The sequence below is a fragment of the Oncorhynchus mykiss genome, chromosome 13 (genome assembly GCF_057628025.1).
Source record: "Oncorhynchus mykiss isolate SJ-2025 chromosome 13, ASM5762802v1, whole genome shotgun sequence".
NCBI classification, from domain to species: Eukaryota; Metazoa; Chordata; class Actinopteri; order Salmoniformes; family Salmonidae; genus Oncorhynchus; species Oncorhynchus mykiss.
In genome coordinates, this window is record NC_143034.1 from 71,926,669 (window position 1) to 71,948,711 (window position 22,043).

The following is a 22,043-nucleotide window of genomic DNA, read 5'->3' on the forward strand; positions in this document are numbered from 1 at the left end:
CTGTGTTTCCAGAGTGTCACCAGTGTCCCTAACCTCTCCCTGTGTTTCCAGAGTGTCACCAGTGTTCCTAACCTCTCCCTGTGTTTCCAGACTGTCACCAGTGTTCCTAACCTCTCCCTGTGTTTCCAGACTGTCACCAGTGTTCCTAACCTCTCCCTGTGTTTCCAGAGTGTCACCAGTGTTCCTAACCTCTCCCTGTGTTTCCAGACTGTCACCAGTGTTCCTAACCTCTCCCTGTGTTTCCAGAGTGTCACCAGTGTTCCTAACCTCTCCCTGTGTTTCCAGAGTGTCACCAGTGTTCCTAACCTCTCCCTGTGTTTCCAGACTGTCACCAGTGTTCCTAACCTCTCCCTGTGTTTCCAGAGTGTCACCAGTGTTCCTAACCTCTCCCTGTGTTTCCAGAGTGTCACCAGTGTCCCTAACCTCTCCCTGTGTTTCCAGAGTGTCACCAGTGTTCCTAACCTCTCCCTGTGTTTCCAGAGTGTCACCAGTGTTCCTAACCTCTCCCTGTGTTTCCAGAGTGTCACCAGTGTCCCTAACCTCTCCCTGTGTTTCCAGAGTGTTACTGGGTTTGGCAGACAGATGATTGAGCAGACCAAACAGCTGGTGGAATCCAAGTACACCATCGCCAACGGTTACCAAGCCGATGCCAAGGTGAGAGGAGAGCGAGGAGGACAGTCGTTACATCATCCTCACCTGTCCTTTCTTCTCCTCTTTTTAGTTGTTCTACTTTCACAACCCTCCTTGATTGTCTGTGTGTGTGTCAGGTCATCTACGGGGACACGGACTCCGTCATGGTCAAACTGGGCGTGGACACTGTGAGCAGGGCCATGGAGGTTGGGAGGGAGGCGGCAGAGTGGGTCTCCTCCCACTTCACCCCTCCCATCAAACTGGAGTTTGAGAAGGTACCCAGTTCACCATTTAAAACACAGTTGCTAATAGCCCTGGGTCATGTTCAGTTGATAGGAAACGTTTTAAAACAGAGTGAAACTATTGTTTGAAAACCCTAACCCCTGTGGGGGAAATTATTAAAACCAGAAGGTACTACCACGGAGACCCTATTAAAATACTATATTATATTATTTAAATATATGGGTACAACCGGTAGATGTCCAATTAGGAAAAACGTAATTTTTGATGTTGCATCGACAGTGTTCTCGAATGAACATAACCCAGGTCAAGTGTTTAGTCTGGAAAAAAGCTATGCTCATCCTCTCTTGGATGGTCAAATAACTAACATCCATACTCTCTCCTCTCTTCTCCCTATTGGACTTGACCCGAGGCTACTATGAGCTCCTTCTACGGTCAAAAAAAGACTAGTTAAACTCCCTCTTATCGCTCTCTCTCTCCTCCCTTCAGGTGTACTACCCCTACCTGTTGATCAACAAGAAGCGCTACGCAGGCCTCTACTTCTCCTCCAGCGCCGACACTCACGACAAGATGGACTGCAAGGGTATCGAGACGGTCCGCAGAGACAACTGTACCCTGGTGGCCAATCTGATCAACTCCTGCCTGCAGACCATTCTGATAGACAGGTAGGTACCATCTAGAACATTCTGATAGACGGGTAGGTACCATCTAGAACATTCTGATAGACGGGTAGGTACCATCTAGAACATTCTGATAGACAGGTAGGTACCATCTAGACCATTCTGATAGACAGGTAGGTACCATCTAGAACATTCTGATAGACGGGTAGGTACCATCTAGAACATTCTGATAGACGGGTAGGTACCATCTAGAACAGGGGTGTCAAAGTCAAATGGACGGAGGGCCAAATAAAAAAATCAGCTACAAGACGAGGGCCGGACTGTTCGAATGTTCATTGAAAAATTTTTAAATGACGCATATAGTCTAGTGAACCTAATTGAACCTACTGAAAACCTAACAAATATATTACAATATGATCAGATAAATAAAGCAATATTTTCTTATGGCTCTGTCAGTAATCTTTAATTTTCAACAGACACAAAAGACAAATTTCCTTTATATAAATATCCCCATAACATGAACATTAAATGAAAGAAACCGGTATTCAAGGCACCATCAGTAGACTATATTTTCTATTTTAGCAAAAGTGGGCTAAATTTACTTCAAAGAAAAAACAATAATAGCAATTTTCTATCATCCACTCAACTGAAATATTTTTAAAATATAATTGGATTGAAATACAAAAAAATAAAGTGCAAAAATCTATTAATCAAAAACAACACTTTGTTTAAGGAGAAGTAACATGCAGTGAAAACAAATATTAAATTTTAACTTTTAAACTTGAACTGAGTAAAAACTCTAAATATGTGATTGCACAGTAATGTTCACTTGTTTGAGGTTGAGGGTGATACTTGGTGGTGTCCCATCTTTTCCACAAGTTCATCAATGTTCGGGGTAAGGCTCTGAGCTGAAGAAATCCTCAGAATTGAGTGGAGGTGTTCAGCAGTAAGTCGACTTCTGTGTGATGTTTTGTTCAGGTTCATCAAAGAAAACAGTTGTTCACACAGGTATGTGCTGCCAAACATAGACAACGTTTGAGCAGCCTGGATGCGCAGCTGGGGCATTGTGCCGGGGAGGAAACGGGCGAACTCCGCAGCACCCACTGCCGCATATTTTGCCCTCAGTGCATCATTGCATTGGAGGTCAATCAACTCCATTTGGAGGTTTGGTGGTGAGCTTTCCACGTCAACAGCAAATGGGTTACCGAGCAGTTCCAACCTGCTTTTTTGTGCTTCAAAGTCAGCAAATCGGCGTCGAAAGTCAGCGGCAAGCATACCTATTTTATCAGCCAACTGTGTGCTCGGGAACGCACTGGTAGAGAGCTTCTCTTTCATGGTCTGGCAGCTGGGAAAGTGGCTCAAATTTTCTTTCCGCATCTGCGTCTCCCACAGAGTCAGTTTGGTTTTAAATGCCTTCACTGTACTGTACATATCAGAGATGACACGATCCCGACCCTGCAGCTGCAAGTTTATTGCATTCAGATGACTCGTAATGTCACACAGAAAAGCCATTTCACACAGAAACATTTCGTCTCGGAGTTGTGTTGTGTCTTTCCCTTTGCTGTCCAAGAACAGACAAATCTCCTCACGAAGCTCGAAACATCTTTGAAGCACCTTTCCCTGGCTTAGCCATCGCACCTCTGTGTGATAAGGCAAATCACCATGCTCCGTTTCTAACTCCGTCAGAAATGCCTTGAACTGGCGGTGATTCAAACCTTTGGCTCTGATAAAGTTAACTGTGCGCGTGATGATGCTCATTACATGCTCCATTTTCAAGGCTTTACCGCACAACGCTTCCTGGTGTATGATACAATGATAAGCTGTCAGCTCACCTGTCGCGTTTTCCTCTTGCATCTTTTCCCGTATCTTCGCCACCAGTCCGCTCCTGTGTCCACACATCGCAGGTGCTCCGTCGGTTGTCAAACCCACGAGTTTTTCCCAAGGCAGCTCCATCTCATTTACACATCTTGACACCTCTTCATACAAATCATGCCCCGTAGTTGTGCCATGCATAGGACGTAAAGCCAAAAACTCCTCTGTCACGCTTAGGTTGGAGTCCACTCCGCGGATGAAAATTGACAACTGGGCAATGTCAGAAATGTCGGTGCTCTCATCCACAGCCAAGGAATATGCAATAAAATCTTTTCCCTTTTTCACAAGCTGCTCTTTTAGATTGATGGACAACTGGTCTACTCTCTCGGCAATGGTGTTTCTGCTCAGACTCACATTTAAAAAGAGTTGCCTTTTTTCTGGGCAAACTTCGTCACAAACTTTAATCATGCAGTTTTTGATGAAATCCCCCTCCGTAAATGGCCGGGCTGATTTAGCGATCTCTTCTGCCAAAATAAAACTGGCCTTGACAGTTGCGTCCGCGTGTGTGTCCGCGTGTTTCGTTTCATAATGTCGTCTCAGATTATACTCTTTCAGTACCGCCACACTTTCTCCACACAGAAGACACACAGGTTTTCCAGCTACCTTCGTGAACATATACTCCGACTCCCACCTTGTTTGAAACCCCCGGTTCTCAGTATCCACCTTCCGTTTTGCCATTTTTGATGGGTATCTGAAAGTTAATTTTACTGTGATGCTGACGACTGCTGTGCCAATAAATATTGAAATGAAGCAGCCTACTGCTCGGTGCGTCACCTTTGCATTGTGGGAAATGTAGTATTGGTGCGTGTAAAAGATCTGCGGGCTGCCGGCTTGCTGCGGGCCGGTTCTAATAATAAATCAAGATCATCCCAGGGGCCGTAAAAAACCTTCTTGCGGGCCGGATGTGGCCCGCGGGCCTTGACTCTGACATATGTGATCTAGAACATTCTGATAGACAGGTAGGTACCATCTAGAACATTCTGATAGACAGGTAGGTACCATCTAGAACATTCTGATAGACAGGTAGGTACCATCTAGAACATTCTGATAGACGGGTAGGTACCATCTAGAACATTCTGATAGACAGGTAGGTACCATCTAGAACATTCTGATAGTCAGGTAGGTACCATCTAGAACATTCTGATAGACGGGTAGGTACCATCTAGAACATTCTGATAGACAGGTAGGTACCATCTAGACCATTCTGATAGACAGGTAGGTACCATCTAGAACATTCTGATAGACGGGTAGGTACCATCTAGAACAGTCTGATAGACGGGTAGGTACCATCTAGAACATTCTGATAGACGGGTAGGTACCATCTAGAACATTCTGATAGACGGGTAGGTACCATCTAGAACATTCTGATAGACGGGTAGGTACCATCTAGAACATTCTGATAGACGGGTAGGTACCATCTAGAACATTCTGATAGACGGGTAGGTACCATCTAGAACATTCTGTTAGACGGGTAGGTACCACCTAGACCATTCTGTTAGACGGGTAGGTACCACCTAGACCATTCTGTTAGACGGGTAGGTACCACCTAGAACATTCTGTTAGACGGGTAGGTACCACCTAGAACATTCTGTTAGACGGGTAGGTACCACCTAGAACATTCTGTTAGACGGGTAGGTACCACCTAGAACATTCTGTTAGACGGGTATGTACCACCTAGAACATTCTGTTAGACTGGTAGGTACCATCTAGAACATTCTGATAGACGGGTAGGTACCACCTAGAACATTATGATAGACGGGTAGGTACCATCTAGAACATTATGATAGACGGGTAGGTACCACCTAGAACATTCTGTTAGACTGGTAGGTACCACCTAGAACATTCTGTTAGACGGGTAGGTACCACCTAGAACATTCTGATAGACGGGTAGGTACCACCTACTACAGAACGTTCTCATAAACCAGGTTTCCATCCAACCATTTCATGCGGATGAATTACCGGGCTCACGAAAGAAGTCATGACGGAGCTGATGGAAACAGGAAATGCCGGTACATTTTATAAATGTCGACAGACAATTTGTTTATTCAACATGGAATCTTTTTGTCGGTAAAATGAATTGTGTGATAAATTGCGGTGGGAAGTTTTTACCCAAACATATGTTGTGTGGTCCTCCCACTATGACTCAGGAAAGCATGCAGTTTATTAGTGTCCAGATGCACTATGTGATGAACTTCACAGGGTGCTGACAGTACAAGGTGATGAGCTTGATGCTGCTTTCCAATAAATATTGCGTGTACCAGAATAAGACACTCAATATTTATTCTGGTGACATGATGATCAACACTTGGCTGCCGTTTGACAAATAGAAATATTGCTCTTATCCATAATAATGTCACCATGTAGGCTTCTACCTGCACTGTATCTGCCAGCTGTTGGTTAGAGCACACCTGACAATACCAGAGTGGAGTGGGCACATTACTTATACAACACGTCTTTAGTGACAAAATAACCATTAAAGTTGAAAATGCGATGGAAACCCTTTTTCATTCTTTACATGGGAATTTAGCCACAAAATAAATTTTTATGTGCGCTATGTCATCACGCACAGACATTATTTTATGACGATTTTTAAATATTCTCATAAAGATCTGTTGCAAATTGGATGGAAACCTATAGACACCTATAGACACCTACAGACACCTATAGACACCTACAGACACCTACAGACACCTACAGACACCTACAGACACCTATAGACACCTACAGACACCTATAGACACCTACAGACACCTATAGAAACCTACAGACACCTATAGAAACCTATAGACACCTATATAAACCTATAGACACCTATAGAAACCTATAGACACCTATAGACACCTATGGAAACCTATAGACACCTATAGACACCTATGGAAACCTATAGACACCTATAGACACCTATAGACACCTATGGAAACCTATAGACACCTATAGACACCTATGGAAACCTATAGACACCTATAGACAAGCAAGTATAAACACCACAGGACCACGCAGCCTCCGTACCGCTCAGGAAAGAGACGTGTTCTGTCTTCTAGAAATGAACGTACTTTGGTGCGAAAAGTGCAAATAAATCCCAGAACAACAGCAAAAGACCTTGTGAAGATGCTGGAGGAAACGGGTACAAATGTATCTATATCTTCATTAAAACAAGTCCTATATCGGCATAACCTGAAAGGCCGCTCAGCAAGGAAGAAGACACTGCTCCAAAACCGCCATAAAAATGCCAGACTACGGTTTGGCTTAAGGACAACAAAGTCAAGGTATTGGAGTGTCCATCACAAAGCCCTGACCTCAATCCTATAGAAAATTTGTGGGCAGAACTGAAAAGGCGTGTATGAGCAAGGAGGCCTACAAACCTGACTCAGTTACACCAGCTCTGTCAGGTGGAATGGGTCAAAATTCACCCTACTTATTGTGGGAAGCTTGTGGAAGGCTACCCAAAATGTTTGACCCAAGTTAAACAATTTAAAGGCAATGCTACCAAATACTAATTGAGTGTATGTAACCACCTGACCCACTGGGAATGTGATGAAATAAATCATTCTTTCTACTATTATTCTGACATTTCACATTCTTAAAATGAAGTGGTGATCTTAATTGACCTAAAACAGGGAATTTCTACTAGGATTAAATGTCAGGAATTGTGAAAAACTGAGTTTAAATGTATTTGGCTAAGGTGTATGTTAACTTCCGACTTCAACTGTATGTAACAGAGTTGTTGTCCTGGGTCCTGTTCAGTAGGTCTGGAACAGAGTGAAACTGGGAGGCACTATCTTAACGTATCCAATAAGAAACTTGTTTTCATTTGCCGCTGCGGAACATTTCAGAATATTGGACAACAATCTAGATATTTGTGTTGTGTACATGTTTGTTACTGACATGCTGCTTGTTGTATTGATGTAAGGTTTGTCTGGTTGATGTCATGTCTGAATCTGATGTTGCTTCTGTCTTGGTTCAGGCCTCTCCTGAAAAAGTTTTATTTCAACGAGACTAACCTGGTTAAATAAATCAAATAATTGACTCTCTGTTCTTTCTCTCCCTCATCTCTCTACCCTCCCTCCTGGTCTCTCTACCCTCCCTCACTCCACTCCCTCCTGGTCTCTCTACCCTCCCTCCTGGTCTCTCTACCCTCCCTCACTCCACTCCCTCCTGGTCTCTCTACCCTCCCTCCCTCCCTCGTCTCTCTACCCTCCCTCCTGGTCTCTCTACCCTCCCTCCCTCCTGGTCTCTCTACCCTCCCTCCCTCCTGGTCTCTCTACACAGAGATCCGCAGGGTGCGGTGGCCCACGCCAAAGAGGTGATCTCTGACCTGCTGTGTAACCGCATCGACATCAGCCAGCTGGTTATCACCAAGGAGCTGACCCGCACAGCCCAGGAGTACGCTGCCAAGCAGGCGCATGTGGAGCTGGCCGAGAGGTAAGGAGGGAGAGATGCACAGAGAGAGGAGGAACATTGGAGGCTGTTACAGGGAGAAATGGGGTGGAAAGGCTCATTGTAATGGCTGGATTGGAACAGTTGATGGAAGCCCATCCAAATAAGTTGTTATTTTATCTTTGTTACCAGTTGATAACCTCTGACCCCTCTGCAGGATGAAGAAGAGAGACGCGGGTAGCGCCCCCCAACTGGGAGACAGAGTTCCCTATGTCATCATCAAAGCTGCCAAAGGAGTAGCAGCATACATGAAGTCTGAGGTTAGAACTGTGTCTGTCTATTGGAGGCTATTGGAAATATTCATGTGATTGTCGGTGTGTCGTGTAAAGCTATACATTAATTAACATTCACACAAATCATTTCTATTGTGTGTGTAGGATCCAATCTATGTTCTGGAGAACAACATTCCCATTGACACCCAGTACTACCTGGAACAACAGCTCTCCAAGCCACTGCTCCGCATCTTTGAGCCCATCCTGGGAGAGAGCAAAGCAGAGAGCGTCTTACTGAGTGAGTCAGCATGCTACACACACACACACACACACACACACACAGGGTCTCTTCCTTTCTCTCGGCCCTCTCACTCACACACCCACACATGCACAAATACATACACACACACGCATATACACACACACACACACACACACACACACACACAGGGTCTCTTCCTTTCTCTCGGCCCTCTCACTCACTCACTCACACACACACACACACGCACAAATACACACACACACACACACACACACACACACACACACACACACACACACACACAGACAGGGTCTCTTCCTTTCTCTCGGCCCTCTCACTCGCACACACACAGAGTCTCTTCCTTTCTCTACGCTCTGTCACACACACACACACACACACACACACACACACACACAGAGTCTCTTCCTTTCTCTACGCCCTGTCACTCACACTACAAACACACCATGACTGCTGCTGCTATTAGACTAATTGCAGAAATAAAGTTGATTTGATGTGTGTTTCAGAGGGGGATCACACGCGCTGTAAGACAGTGTTGACCTCCAGGGTGGGGGGGCTCATGGCCTTCGCCACCAAGAGGAGCGCCTGTATCGGTTGCAGAGCAGTGCTGAAGGACGATGGTGAGAGAGAGTAATAATGTACTGTGTGTGTGTGTGTGTGTGTGTGTGTGTGGAAGTAATTTATCAGTTTGATGGATGGATTAGTGGGAACACACAGCCACAGTAGAAAGAGGATGTTCCCACTAAGCCATCCATTTTTCTATAGTGGCTGTGTGTTCCCACTAATCCATCCTCTTTCTACTGTGGCTGTGTGTTCCCACTAATCCATCCTCTTTCTACTGTGGCTGTGTGTTCCCACTAATCCAACCTCGTTCTACTGTGGCTGTGTGTTCCCACTAATCCATCCTCTTTCTACTGTGGCTGTGTGTTCCCACTAATTCAACCTCGTTCTACTGTGGCTGTGTGTTCCCACTAATCCAACCTCTTTCTACTGTGACTGTGTGTTCCCACTAATCCAACCTCTTTCTACTGTGGCTGTGTTCCCACTAATCCATTGTTCTACTGTGGCTGTGTTCCCACTAATCCATTGTTCTACTGTGGCTGTGTGTTCCCACTAATCCGTCCTCTTTCTACTGTGGCTGTGTGTTCCCACTAATCTATCCTCTTTCTACTGTGGCTGTGTGTTCCCACTAATCCATCATTCTACAGTGGCTGTGTTCCCACTAATCCAACCTCTTTCTACTGTGGCTGTGTGTTCCCACTAATCCATCATTCTACACTGGCTGTGGTTCCCACTAATCCAACATTCTACACTGGCTGTGGTTCCCACTAATCCAACCTCTTTCTACTGTGGCTGTGTGTTCCCACTAATCCATCATTCTACACTGGCTGTGGTTCCCACTAATCCAACCTCTTTCTACTGTGGCTGTGTGTTCCCACTAATCCAACCTCTTTCTACTGTGGCTGTGTGTTCCCACTAATCCATCATTCTACACTGGCTGTGTGTTCCCACTAATCCATCATTCTACACTGGCTGTGGTTCCCACTAATCCAACCTCTTTCTACTGTGGCTGTGTGTTCCCACTAATCCATCATTCTACACTGGCTGTGGTTCCCACTAATCCATCCTCTTTCTACACTGGCTGTGGTTCCCACTAATCCAACCTCTTTCTACTGTGGCTGTGTGTTCCCACTAATCCATCATTCTACACTGGCTGTGTGTTCCCACTAATCCATCATTCTACACTGGCTGTGGTTCCCACTAATCCATCCTCTTTCTACTGTAGCTCTGTGTTCCCACTAATGCGTCCTCTTTCTACTGTAGCTCTGTGTTCCCACTAATGCGTCCTCTTTCTACTGTAGCTGTGTTCCCACTAATCCGTCCTCTTTGTGTACGTGTTTAACTATGCCACAAGAATAGTAAACAAACAAACATTTTGTTGGTCCCCACAAGGTCAGATGCTATTTCTAGGGGGGTTAAGGTTAGGGGTTAGGGAAAATAGGATTTTGAATGGGACTGAATTGTGTGTTAGGTTAGTTGTACAAAACTGTGTGATTTGTAATCTCTGCTTTCCTCCCCACAGCGGCTGTGTGTGATTTCTGTAAGAAGAAGGAGTCGGAGCTGTACCAGAAAGAGGTACAATATATCAACCTGTTGTGTTAATCTGGGTCCTGTTCATTAGGAACTAATACACTGCTCAAAAAAATAAAGGGAACACTTAAACAACACAATGTAACTCCAAGTCAATCACACTTCTGTGAAATCAAACTGTCCACTTAGGAAGCAACACTGATTGACAATAAATTGCACATGCTGTTGTGCAAATGGAATAGACAACAGGTGGAAATTATAGGCAATTAGCAAGACACCCCCAATAAAGGAGTGGTTCTGCAGGTGGTGACCACAGACCACTTCTCAGTTCCTATGCTTCCTGGCTGATGTTTTGGTCACTTTTCAATGCTGGCGGTGCTTTCACTCTAGTGGTAGCATGAGACAGAATCTACAACCCACACAAGTGGCTCAGGTAGTGCAGCTCATCCAGGGTGGCACATCAATGCGAGCTGTGAAAAGAAGGTTTGCTGTGTCTGTCAGCGTAGTGTCCAGAGCATGGAGGCGCTACCAGGAGACAGGCCAGTACATCAGGAGACGTGGAGGAGGCCGTAGGAGGACAACAATCCAGCAGCAGGACTGCTACCTCCGCCTTTGTGCAAGGAGGAGCAGGAGGAGCACTGCCAGAGCCCTGCAAAATGAACTCCAGCATGCCACAAATGTGCATGTGTCTGCTCTAACGGTCAGAAACAGGCTCCATGAGGGTGGTATGAGGGCCCAACGTCCACAGGTGGGGGTTGTGCTTACAGCCCAACACCGTGCAGGACGTTTGGCATTTGCCAGAGAACACCAAGATTGGCAAATTCGCCACTGGCGCCCTGTGCTCTTCACAGATGAAAGCAGGTTCACACTGAGCACATGTGACAGACGTGACAGAGTCTGGAGACGCCGTGGAGAACGTTCTGCTGTCTGCAACATCCTCCAGCATGACCGGTTTGGCGGTGGGTCAGTCATGGGGGCCGCACAGCCCTCCATGTGCTCGCCAGAGGTAGCCTGACTGCCATTAGGTACCGAGATGAGATCCTCAGACCCCTTGTGAGACCATATGCTGGTGTGGTTGGCCCTGGGTTCCTCCTAACGCAAGACAATGCTGGACCTCATGTGGCTGGAGTGTGTCAGCAGTACCTGCAAGAGGAAGGCATTGATGCTATGGACTGGCCTGCCCGTTCCCCAGACCTGAATCCAATTGAGCACATCTGGGACATCATGTCTCGCTCCATCCACCAACACCACGTTGCACCACAGACTGTCCTGGAGTTGGCGGATGCTTTAGTCCAGGTCTGGGAGGAGATCCCTCAGGAGACCATCCGCCACCTCATCAGGAGCATGCCCAGGCGTTGTAGGGAGGTCATACAGGCACGTGGAGGCCACACACACTACTGAGCCTCATTTTGACTTGTTTTAAGGACAATACATCAAAGTTGGATCAGCCTGTAGTGTGGTTTTCCACTTTCATTTTGAGTGTGACTCCAAATCCAGACCTCCATGGGTTGATAAATTTAGATTTCCATTGATCATTTTTGTGTGGTTTTGTTGTCAGCACATTCAACTATGTAAAGAAAAAAGTATTTATTAAGAATATTTCATTCATTCAGATCTAGGATGTGTTATTTTAGTGTTCCCTTTATTTTTTTGAGCAGTGTATATCAACCCTGTTATGTTAATCTGGGTCCTGTTCATTAGGACCTAATATATCAACCTGTTCTGTTAATCTGATGCTAAATATTTAATGTAACAAGGATACTACATGCGTACATTGGGGTGTGCCAAGGTGATGTGGTGATAACTACTTACTAATGGTGAATCCATCTGATAACGACACTGAACAAAAATATAAACACAACATGTAAAGTGTTGGTCCCATGTTTCATGAGCTGAAATAAAAGATCCCAGAAAAAGCTTATTTCTCTCAAATTCTGGGCACCATTTTGTTTACATCCCTGTTTGTGAGCATTTCTCCTTTACCAATATAATCTATCCACTTGACAGTTGCGGAGGGGTTTTAGTCTGTAATTAAGCCCTTTTGTGGGGAAAAACTCATTCTGATGGGTTGGACCTGGCTTCGCAGTGGGTGACCCTATGCCCACCCATGGTTGTACCCCTGTCCAGTCATGTGAAATCCATAGATTAGGGCCTAATGACTTTATTTCAATTGACTGATTTCCTTATATGAACTGTATCTCAGCAAAATCTTTGAAATTGTTGCATGTTGCGTTTTATATTTTTGTTCAGTGTACTTTAATGGTGAATTTCTCCTGATTTGTACTTACTAATGGTGAATTTCTCCTGATTTGTACTTACAAATGGTGAATTTCTCCTGATTTGTACTTACTAATGTTGAATCTCTTTGAATTCTAGATCTTCCACTTAAGTACTCTGGAGGAGCGCTTCTCTCGCCTGTGGACACAGTGTCAACGCTGTCAGGGCTCTCTCCATGAGGATGTGCTCTGTACCAGGTACACACACACACACACACACACACACACACACACACACACACATACAAATGCATACAATTGGTGTACAGATGTGTGTGTTTGAAAGTTACTTCCCCGGTACATCGTTAATGTGACTCTCACAGGGTGATGTCAAGCTCCAAGTTTGTTTACAATCTAAAGATAACTTAGGTAAATAAATACATAGGTGACATTTCTGAAACAGGAGATACTCTATATTCACTTCTGACATGGGAGATACTCTATATTCACTTCTGACATGGGAGATGCTCTATATTCACTTCTGACATGGGAGATACTTTATATTCACTTCTGACATGGGAGATACTCTATACAGTGCCTTGCGAAAGTATTCGGCCCCCTTGAACTTTGTGACCTTTTGCCACAATTCAGGCTTCAAACATAAAGATATAAAACTGTCTTTTTTTGTGAAGAATCAACAACAAGTGGGACACAATCATGAAGTGGAACGACATTTATTGGATATTTCAAACTTTTTTAACAAATCAAAAACTGAAAAATTGGGCGTGCAAAATTATTCAGCCCCCTTAAGTTAATACTTTGTAGCGCCACCTTTTGCTGCGATTACAGCTGTAAGTCGCTTGGGGTATGTCTCTATCAGTTTTGCACATCGAGAGACTGACATTTTTTCCCATTCCTCCTTGCAAAACAGCTCGAGCTCAGTGAGGTTGGATGGAGAGCATTTGTGAACAGCAGTTTTCAGTTCTTTCCACAGATTCTCGATTAGATTCAGGTCTGGACTTTGACTTGGCCATTCTAACACCTGGATATGTTTATTTTTTAACCATTCCATTGTAGATTTTGCTTTATGTTTTGGATCATTGTCTTGTTGGAAGACAAATCTCCGTCCCAGTCTCAGGTCTTTTGCAGACTCCATCAGGTTTTCTTCCAGAATGGTCCTGTATTTGGCTCCATCCATCTTCCCATCAATTTTAACCATCTTCCCTGTCCCTGCTGAAGAAAAGCAGGCCCAAACCATGATGCTGCCACCACCATGTTTGACAGTGGGGATGGTGTGTTCAGCTGTGTTGCTTTTACGCCAAACATAACGTTTTGCATTGTTGCCAAAAAGTTCAATTTTGGTTTCATCTGACCAGAGCACCTTCTTCCACATGTTTGGTGTGTCTCCCAGGTGGCTTGTGGCAAACTTTAAACGACACTTTTTATGTATATCTTTAAGAAATGGCTTTCTTCTTGCCACTCTTCCATAAAGGCCAGATTTGTGCAATATACGACTGATTGTTGTCCTATGGACAGAGTCTCCCACCTCAGCTGTAGATCTCTGCACTTCATCCAGAGTGATTATGGGCCTCTTGGCTGCATCTCTGATCAGTCTTCTCCTTGTATGAGCTGAAAGTTTAGAGGGACGGCCAGGTCTTGGTAGATTTGCAGTGGTCTGATACTCCTTCCATTTCAATATTATCGCTTGCACAGTGCTCCTTGGGATGTTTAAAGTTTGGGAAATCTTTTTGTATCCAAATCCGGCTTTAAACTTCTTCACAACAGTATCTCGAACCTGCCTGGTGTGTTCCTTGTTCTTCATGATGCTCTCTGCGCTTTTAACGGACCTCTGAGACTATCACAGTGCAGGTGCATTTATACGGAGACTTGATTACACACAGGTGGATTGTATTTATCATCATTAGTCATTTAGGTCAACATTGGATCATTCAGAGATCCTCACTGAACTTCTGGAGAGAGTTTGCTGCACTGAAAGTAAAGGGGCTGAATAATTTTGCACGCCCAATTTTTCAGTTTTTGATTTGTTAAAAAAGTTTGAAATATCCAATAAATGTCGTTCCACTTCATGATTGTGTCCCACTTGTTGTTGATTCTTCACAAAAAAATACAGTTTTATATCTTTATGTTTGAAGCCTGAAATGTGGCAAAAGGTCGCAAAGTTCAAGGGGGCCGAATACTTTCGCAAGGCACTGTATTCACTTCTGACATGGGAGATGCTCTATATTCACTTCTGAAATATGCAGTGCAGGGATCCTTTAACGCACCTAAAAATGCAACGTCTGTACCAGCAGTGTACACTCACGTTGGACAATTACCACACATAAACCCATATCAACATATCTGTTACACACAGACCAAGCACACATCAAAATCCACAAATACATTTTTATTGGCCACTAAATCAACATTTTGCAATGGCCATCTCAGTCTCCAGACTTCAAACCCATTTGAAAACCTGTGGTTTGAATTGAAGAGGGCAGTCCATATGCACAGACAACGGATATCAGGGATCTGGAAGCATTCTGTATGGAGGAATGGTCTAAAATCCCTCATATTGGATTCTCCAACTCATAAAACCTTTTAGAAAAAGGCTCAGTACCTTTAACCCTCACAAGGTGAGGTATTGTAAAGGGGAGAAAAAAATATATTACCTAATCAAAATCTCTTTCTCTGAGCAATGATATAAGCATAAAATAATATTCATCCCCATTTTTATGGAGCATATAGTATTTTAATTATTTTATACATTTTTGCTCATCTTTATCAAGGTTGTCAATAATTTAGGACCCCACTGTATATATGATATTATTTATAAGTAAATGTTGCTGTGTCTCTCTCTATCTAGCCGGGACTGTCCCATATTCTACATGAGGAAGAAGGTGCAGAAAGATCTGGATGATCAGGAGAAGCTGGTGTCTCGCTTTGGATGGTGAGAGGCAGAACCAACCGAGACTCCATATTGACCGGCTCCCCTCTCTCTCCCCACTCTTTCTCAGACTCCCTCCCTCTCCTTGAAAGGATTTGTACTGTATTTTCTTCTTGTAAGAATTGTAAATGTTACACTTAGACTTTTTTCTTGAATTATGAATCTAAATAAATGGCATCTTTTTGTAGAAATGTGTCTTACCATAGTTGTCTGTCTTCAGTCTAGAAGATCTCAGTTGCATTGAACTAAAAGTATGGTGGTGGATGTTGTAGTATGTTGAGTACGAAAAGTGAATAACCAATGAAAAGCAGCAGTTGGTTTTTACTAAACACTTCTAATAGGCTACATTCCCATGCCATGTGTTATGATAGACTAGTGCCTGTATTTCTGAAGCATCTCCGTAGGAGTTGTGATCCAGGATAGGGTTTGCAAACAGTACTCAGACGTTTTACAGCCTTATTCTAAAATGGTTTAAATCGTCCCCCGCCTCAATCTACACACAATACTCCGTAATGACAAAGCAAAAAAACAGTTTTCATACAAATGTTTACAAAATAAGAAACTGAAATATCTCATTTATATAAGTATTCAGACCCTTTACTCAATACTTTGTTGAAGCACCTTTGGCAGAGTTTACAGCCTCGAGTCTTCTTGGGTATGACACTACAAGCTTGACAGCTGTATTTGGGGACTTTCTCCCATTCTTCTCTGCAGATCCTCCAAACCTCTGTCAGGTTGGATGGGGAACGTCGATGCACAGCTATTTTCAGGTCTCTCCAGAGATGGATCAGGTTCAAGTCCGAGCTCTGGCTGGGCCACTCAAGGACATTCAGAGACTTGTCCCAAAGCCACTCCTGCGTTGTCTTGACTGTGTGCTTAGGGTCATTGTCCTGTTGGAAGGTGAACCTTTGCCCCAGTCTGAGGTCCTGAGCGCTCTGAAGCCGATTTTCATCAAGGATCTCTGTACTCATCTTTCCTGACTAGTATCCCGGTCTCTGCCGCTGAAAAACATCTCTACAGCATGATGCTGCAACCACTATGCTTCACCGTAGGGATGGTGCCAGGTTTCCTCCAGATGTAACGCTTGGCATTCAGGCCAAAGAGTTCAATCTTGGTTTTATCAGACCAGAGAATCTTTTCGTGACCAAGCTACCTGATGCTAAGTGTACTTAATGTTTTGTCATGCGATCGATAAATTTATACAAACGCTTGGATTGCGTTCGCTATAAAGCATAATTTCAAAATCTGAGACAACAGGTGGATTAATAAAAGGCTAAACTGTGTTTTGCAATATTGCACTTGTGATTTTATGATTTTTTTTTTGTAATATTATTTGACTGTGGCGCTATGCTATTCAGCGGTTGCTGATGACAATTATCCCACTACCGGGATGGGTAGCGTCAACAAGTTTTAAGGACTTTGCCAGAGCTTTTGAGTGTTTTTAATTTGCACTCTTATGTAGACATTGCTCCACCCATACCCGTTTAATGGGGTTGGAGTCTAGGGAAAATAAACATGTTAGTTACCAAATATAACAATGTGCACATAAAATATATTAAACACGTCAGTAAAACCACAACGAGGACATCGACCTATCAAGTACGTGAATAATCCATGTCATTTCTCCTGATTGTTCACTAATTCTCTATTTGGGAGTGTCGTGAAAAGTCTACACAGGGACCCTAAATCAATTTTAAATGAATAATTCTTTATCAATGCGCTGGAGAGGTTTCAACCAACTCAATGCACCAAGTACACATGTCAATCAGGAGCTCCCCCGGGGCAGTCTCGTTAGTTCTTTATATACTGCAGACAAGTCATATTTGTATGATTTAGCTAATTCATTCATTATTGACATTTGCTTCATGTGACCTAACAATACTGGGTCATACATGTGACTGACCAATACCTCACAAGGCTTCTCTAAACTGAGACCTTGAAACTGATTTTACATTCTCAAAAACAGGGTTTGGGCGTACTGCCAAATTGCAGATACTGATAGTGAGGATTTGTTCAGTCACTTGCATGAACACAGAAATTGGTTATTAGAAAAGCACATGAATAGAACTCAAACATAAAATGTTCCATCACAGGAGAACGAGAGGTTTTACCTACATAACACAACCAACATGGACATTTAATCATGTAGATAACATGGGTGGAGGTGCACATAATGTCATATATTTGGAACTGTTTTCCTGTGTGTGTATGGCAGAAATATTCACACTTCATCACATTGTTGCACTGTGCTGTATGTTACCCTTTCTATCAGCTTATATTATAAACTACAATGCGAAAGCTACTGTTTACGTGACTGTTAATCATGTCAGCACATGTAACAGACCCTTTTTTTGTTCCTTATTCTTCCTCTCCCCAATTCACTTAAACAATACTGCTTTATTTCCTATGGGCTTCACCAGAGTACCCCCTAGTGGCTGGAATACAACTGTATTAATCCCCTTACATATAGCTACCATTTGGAACAGAGTGTAAAAGAGCTTGGCTCATTTTCTTTTGTGGCTGACAGTTGGTCTACTTGTGCGTAAATTGCAACCTCTTCTATATACAAAAGTGGTGGGTTCTTAAATTCAGCTGGCAAAGCTGGGACCCATTGTAAGACATGCCAGTGTTTCTCGACAGCATCTCCCACTTTGCGCGAGTTCAAAGTATATGTGGTGGTGAACAGTGTTCTTTAGCGCTAGTGACGAAGGCCTTCAGGCCGATACATAAAGCAGTGTGTGGGTTTCTTCAGTTGTTAGTTACCATGCATCTGCAACAAAGATAGCCCAGATGTGCTGGTGCCTTTTGAGTTGTGTTACAGACTCAATTTCAAATGGATTAAATCGATTTGTCACTGGCCTACACATGATACCCCATAATATCAAAGTGGAATAATATTTTTGGAAATATTTACAAATTAATTAACAGTAGAACCACTAAAGCAGTCATTGTGGCTGCTCGTAAATTGTATTTATTACTCTGCCATTTTTTGTCATGCTCCCTCCATCCTTGACTTTTCCTAAAAATACATCTATACAACACGCTGTGTTTTAACCGTAATATTACGAGCAGAACTGGAGTTATAGCCAGTTTTAGGAGGCTTGTCATTTGTCTGGATGGTTTTGCCCTCACCAGGCGACAAACAACACTGCCATAAATGCATGGAAGGAAGGGGTGTTTTTTTGTCACAATTTTGGACACATCTGTCAAGAATAAAAGCATTAAACAGGTTTTAAATTAGTGAATTTTATTGAATGTTCTCCCTTGATGTCATAACATGAAAATAATTGTCAGATTTTTGTCAACGATTTATTAACAGCTGGATGGGAGTGTTCCCCGATGTGTTCTGGATCTCTTCACACTGGGGACAGGTCACATGGACACTTACTGCAGGAAGAAGAGAGAGAGCGACATTATAAAATCCCTTTCTATGAGCTTATTACACATTCCCACAAATAATTATTAAACAAATCCAATTTCGATAAACTCATATCTATTGGGTGAAATACCACAGTGTGTCATCACAGCAGCAAGATTTGTGACATGTTGCCTCAAGAAAAGGACAACCAGTGAAGAACAAACACCATTGAAAATACAACTTATATTTATTTATTTTCCCTCTTGTACTTCAACTATTTGCACATCATTACAACACTGCATATAGACATGACATTTGAAATGTTTATTCTATTGGAACTTTGAGTGTAATGTTTACTGTTCATTTGAATTGTTTAATCTATTTCACTTGCTTTGGCAATGTAAACATATATTTCCCATGCCCCTTGAATTGAGAAAGAGAGACCCTTAAATTGAAACGGTTTAACCACAACTTTTCTTCTACGTAAATACAGTGGAGAAATCCTGCACCGAGCCTTCACATGCTCATCCTCAGTCAGAAAGGAGGAAATAAAGATACAGTGGGGAGAACAAGTATTTGATACACTGCCGATTTTGCAGGTTTTCCTACTTACAAAGCATGTAGAGGTCTGTCATTTTTATCATAGGTACACTTCAACTGTGAGAGATGGAATCTAAAACAAAAATCCAGAAAATCACATTATGATTTTTTAAGCAATTAATTAGCATTTTATTGCATGACATAAGTATTTGATACATCAGAAAAGCAGAACTTAATATTTGGTACAGAAACCTTTGTTTGCAATTACAGAGATCATACGTTTCCTGTAGTTCTCGACCAGGTTTGCACACATTGCAGCAGGGATTTTGGCCCACTCCTCCATACAGACCTCCTCCAGATCCTTCAGGTTTCGGGGCTGTCGCTGGGCAATACGGACTTTCAGCTCCCTCCAAAGATTTTCTATTGGGTTCAGGTCTAGGGACTGGCTAGGCCACTCCAGGACCTTGAGATGCTTCTTACGGAGCCACTCCTTAGTTGCCCTGGCTGTGTGTTTTGGGTCGTTGTCATGCTGGAAGACCTAGCCACGACCCATCTTCAATGCTCTTACTGAGGGAAGGAGGTTGTTGGCCAAGATCTCGCGAGACATGGCCCCATCCATCCTCCCCTCAATACGGTGCAGTCGTCCTGTCCCCTTTGCAGAAAAGCATCCCCAAAGAATTATGTTTCCACCTCCATGCTTCACAGTTGGGATGGTGTTCTTGGGGTTGTACTCATCCTTCTTCTTCCTCCAAACACGGCGAGTGGAGTTTAGACCAAAAAGCTCTATTTTTGTCTCATCAGACCACTCCCATTCCTCCTCTGGATCATCCAGATGGTCATTGGCAAACTTCAGACGGGCCTGGACATGCGCTGGCTTGAGCAGGGGGACTGCCCGGCACCCTCCACAGCAACCCACCAAAGCCCCCACCATTTCTCCTTCACCCATATCCAGATAGCTGATGTTCTGAAAGAGCTGCAAAATCTGGACCCCTACAAATCAGCCTAAATGCATGCTATTCAACCGATCATTGCCCGCACCTGCCCGCCCATCCAGCATCATTACTCTGGACGGCTCGGACTTAGAATAGGTGGACAACTACAAATACCTAGGTGTCTGGCTAGACTGTAAACTCTCCTTCCAGACTCACATTAAGCATCTCCAATCCAAAGTTAAATCTAGAATTGGCTTCCTATTTCGCAACAAAGCTTCCTTCACTCATGCTGCCAAACATACCCTCGTAAAACTGACCATCCTACCGATCCTTGACTTCGGCGATGTCATCTATAAAATAGCCTCCAACACTTTACTCAGCAAACTGGATGTAGTCTATCACAGTGCCATCCATTTTGCCACCAAAGCCCCATACACTACTCACCACTGCGACCTGTACGCTCTTGTTGGCTGGCCCTCGCTTCATACTCATCGCCAAACCCACTGGCTACAGGTTATCTACAGGTCTCTGCTAGGTAAAGCCCCGCCCTATCTCAGCTCGCTGGTCACCATAGCAGCACCCACTCGTAACACACGCTCCATCAGGTATATCTCACTGGTCACCCCGAAAGCCAATTCCTCCTTTGGTCGCCTTCCCTTCCAGTTCTCTGCTGCCACTGACTGGAACGAACTGCAAAAATCACTGAATCTGGAGATTCCCATCTCCCTCACTAGCTTTAAGAACCAGCTGTCAGAGCAGCTCACAGATCACTCTACCTGTACATAGCCCATCTGTAACAGCCCACCTCATCCCCATACTGTATTTATTTATTTAGCTCCTTTTGCACCACAGTATCTCTACTTGCACATCCATCTTCTGCACATCTACCATTCCAGTGTTTAATTGCCATATTGTAATTACTTCGCCACCATGGCCTATTTATTTCCTTAACTCCCTTATTTGACCTAATTTACACTCACTGTATATATACTTAGTTTTCTTTTTTTTCTACTGTATTATTGACTGTATGTGTTGTTCATTCCGTGTGTAACTGTGTTGTTGTATGTGTTGAATTGCTATGCTTTATCTTGGCCAGGTCGCAGTTGCAAATGAGAACTTGTTCTCAACTAGCCTACCTGGTTAAATAAAAGGTGTAGAAAGACCTGGATGATCAGGAGAAGCTGATGTCTCACTTTGGATGGTGAGAGGCAGAACCAACAGACTCCATATTCACCGGCTCCCCTCTCTCCCTCGGTCCCCTATCTCGTTCCCCACTACCCCTCTCTCCCTCGGCCCCCTCTTTTGCTCCCCACTACCCCACTCCCTCTCCCTCCTCCTCTTTCCCTCTCTTCCCCTCTGCTGGAAAGGATTTGTGTTGTCTTGAGTGTTTGTAAAAATGCTAAATGTTACACTTATTCTCTATTTTCTTGAAATATGAATCTAAATAAATGGCATCTTTTTTTGTAGATGTCTGTCTTCAGTCTAGAAGACCTCCATTGCATTGAACCAAAAGTAGTTGTGGTTTTGTACTATTTAGAAAAAGCGTTGTGTAGTGCTCATTTTGTGATAACCGATGTGTTAGTTGTCTGTGGTAAAGCAGCAGGTCATTTTCTTTTTTACTGTTCTTCACTTCTAACAGGTTACATTTCAGGCTCCTATGGGGCCAAA

The 22,043-nt window shown here is 43.6% G+C and overlaps 1 protein-coding gene across 1 annotated transcript in view; it reads left to right on the forward strand.

Annotated features, from left to right (window-relative positions):
- pold1 (polymerase (DNA directed), delta 1, catalytic subunit) overlaps positions 1-15,736 on the forward strand; it is a 34,198-nt gene extending 18,462 nt beyond the window's left edge. Inside the window, exons 18-27 of the mRNA XM_090197450.1 lie at positions 559-654; positions 768-905; positions 1,360-1,535; positions 7,632-7,784; positions 7,957-8,059; positions 8,177-8,309; positions 8,798-8,911; positions 10,375-10,427; positions 12,759-12,856; positions 15,465-15,736. Coding sequence (XP_090053576.1) covers positions 559-654; positions 768-905; positions 1,360-1,535; positions 7,632-7,784; positions 7,957-8,059; positions 8,177-8,309; positions 8,798-8,911; positions 10,375-10,427; positions 12,759-12,856; positions 15,465-15,552 — 1,152 coding nt within the window. The 3' untranslated portion in view covers positions 15,553-15,736. The remainder of the gene's footprint in view (positions 1-558; positions 655-767; positions 906-1,359; positions 1,536-7,631; positions 7,785-7,956; positions 8,060-8,176; positions 8,310-8,797; positions 8,912-10,374; positions 10,428-12,758; positions 12,857-15,464) is intronic.
- Positions 15,737-22,043: the final 6,307 nt, after the last annotated feature.